General features: G+C 46.1%; 1 protein-coding gene across 1 annotated transcript; it reads left to right on the top strand.

Annotated features, from left to right (window-relative positions):
- Nucleotides 1-339: 339 nt before the first annotated feature.
- LOC311109137 (class E basic helix-loop-helix protein 22-like) lies at nucleotides 340-1,167 on the top strand (the record flags this gene model as incomplete). The annotated part of the gene is made up of 1 exon (XM_084151958.1): nucleotides 340-1,167. One exon carries the CDS (start codon nucleotides 340-342, stop codon nucleotides 1,165-1,167), a length of 828 nt encoding a protein of 275 aa, XP_084008084.1.
- Between the last annotated feature and the right edge of the window lie 1,290 nt (nucleotides 1,168-2,457).

Below are 2,457 nucleotides of genomic sequence, written 5' to 3'. Positions count from 1 at the left end.
CCCAATAGGAAAATCCTCTTCATATTAACCCGCCTCGAGATAATGATGTAAAAGACTTCCCCGTTCTTACGCGTGATGCTAATCGCCGTGGAGATCTGCTGAAGGTGAATCAGAGCGAGATAAGCAGCGCGAGCGCAGAGAGCAGAGCAGAGAGGGAGGGAGAGAGCCGATGCGCCTCCACATCTCAGTTGACAAGTCGAGCAATAATAAAGCATCAAGACCAACTCACTCTATCTGACAGCGCACAAGGCAAGAAACTTGTACAAGCGCCGTCGCCGGGAGAGAGTCTCCAGAAACTGCCACCCACTAAAGCAGAGTCTGGAGGAGAGGACAAGTGCTATGGACAGGAGAATGAACTTGAACGGACCGGGAGATATTTTCCACAAAACACTCAGCGCTGTCTCCAACAGAAAGATGGACTCCTTCAGGTCGGCGGCTGGTGTTGACCTGCCGGGGTCCAGGGACCGCCAGTCACCGATCAGCTGTTTCGACCAGACCGACCCAGACCCGATTCAACCCGGTGGACTGGCTGGCGGTCGAGGGGGACCGCTGGGTCTGCCGACCGGATCTTTGTGCGTCAAGTTCGGCGAGAGCAGCAACAGGACCTCGGCGGCCGAGAGCAGTGGCGGGGAGCAGAGCCAGGACGATGACAGTGACGGCAGATGTGAGATGGTCCTCCTGGCCGACGGGAGAACGGTGGCCGCCGGTAAACCGGAGGGAGGTAAGAAAAACAAAGAGCAGAAAACACTCAGACTGAACATCAATGCGCGGGAGAGACGGAGGATGCACGACCTGAACGACGCGCTGGACGAGCTGCGCTCTGTCATCCCGTACGCGCACAGCCCCTCCGTGCGGAAACTCTCCAAAATCGCCACTTTGCTACTCGCCAAAAACTACATCCTCATGCAGGCGCAGGCTCTGGAAGAGATGAGGAGGCTGGTGGCCTATCTGAACCAGGGCCAGGCCATCTCAGCGGCATCCATACCCGCCACCACGGCCCTTGCTGCTCCGGGTCTACCCGGTCTGAGTGCGGGGATAAGTGCGTACGACCAGCCGCCTGTGTACCCCTTCACCACCGGATTGGCCGGGTCTTCCTGCCCGGACAAATGTGTCCTTTTCAACAACGTCACCTCGAGCCTGTTTAAACAATGCGCTGACAAGCCTTAACTGCATCACAACAATGAGCCGGTACCTACACTCAGAGAAGCACATGCGAGAGAAAAAGAACACCACTTTTTTAAAACACAGGGCGACTTTGGAGAGCTGGCAAGTCAGTGTAGACCATGAAGTGAAGCTGATGAAGAGTAGGCCTATTTTATAACATTTACAAATTCATTCAAAGAAGCGCTTTTTGTTCAGACAATACTTGATTGTGTATATATAAAGCATCCTTTAAGTGCTGGTATGAATGAAAGTGAAAAACCAAACAGAAGTTTAGGAGTGGCTTGCAAGTGGTGCTGGATTGACAATTGTTTATTACTTGCGCAAATAAGGACCCTATATGGAGAGTTTTGACCTGACAACATGCGACCATTTCACTTGAATAGATGGAACATTAGTTAATATAAGAAACCACAACCTTGCTGCTTTATTGACTTGATTTATAATTTATGAAGGCGTTTGCTTATTGGTCGTTATTTGGTGAACTTTTGAGAATTTATTCAGCGTCCCATAGGCATGTCCTGAGGGAAAGCAAAGTGAACTGAGTTGAATACGAAATATTTGTTTTAATCTCTCACTCCAAAGTATATTGTCATTTAAATACTTTAAAAAAAGAAAAACGTGTGCTACATTGACTGTAATATAATGACATTTGAGTCTCTAATAGCCTGTATCTTCAGTTTATGTCCTTTTCGATTTTTCCTTTTTATTTATTTATTTGATACATTTTATTTGCATGGTGGTACACTGTATACTGCATAGCGACGTGTCTGATTTGCGTAATTTCTTAAAAACTCATGCAATAAGGCCGAGGTCTTGAGGGATCAGGCGCGCTGTCAGGTCAAGCAGTGCATTATTGTAGATACATTAGTTACTATATGAATAAAGAGGGCCATTTGTATGTGTTTATGTGTTGGAAAGCTTTATTAAAATATTTTGAACAAAACAAATTCCTTCGTCTGCTCGTCTGATGTGTAGTCACTGAAAGTGGAGTAATGTAAGAAAACGAAGCCGGGACTGAATTCTATTTCTCAGAGGATCGAGGTTAATTTTTGCCTCATTCACCTTCGAAAAATCTGAACTTGGCTATTTTAGCATATTTTCAAGAAATTGTATTGTGCGCTTGATTATCGACTATTAACATTCTAACATTATTTTATTGTCCATGTATAATTCTATGTTCATGCACCAAAGCCTAAATAACAATACATTTTCATTTATCCTTTTCTCAGGTCATGTCTTAGCCTACTAAAACCAAAAAGTGCTTGTTGATCCTCGGAACCTCGCCATATGCCA

The sequence above is a fragment of the Coregonus lavaretus genome (assembly GCF_964263955.1).
Source record: "Coregonus lavaretus genome assembly, chromosome: 34".
Lineage (NCBI taxonomy): Eukaryota > Metazoa > Chordata > Actinopteri > Salmoniformes > Salmonidae > Coregonus > Coregonus lavaretus.
The sequence above is the reverse complement of the archived record's forward strand: the minus strand, read 5'-3'. Positions and strand labels throughout refer to the sequence as shown.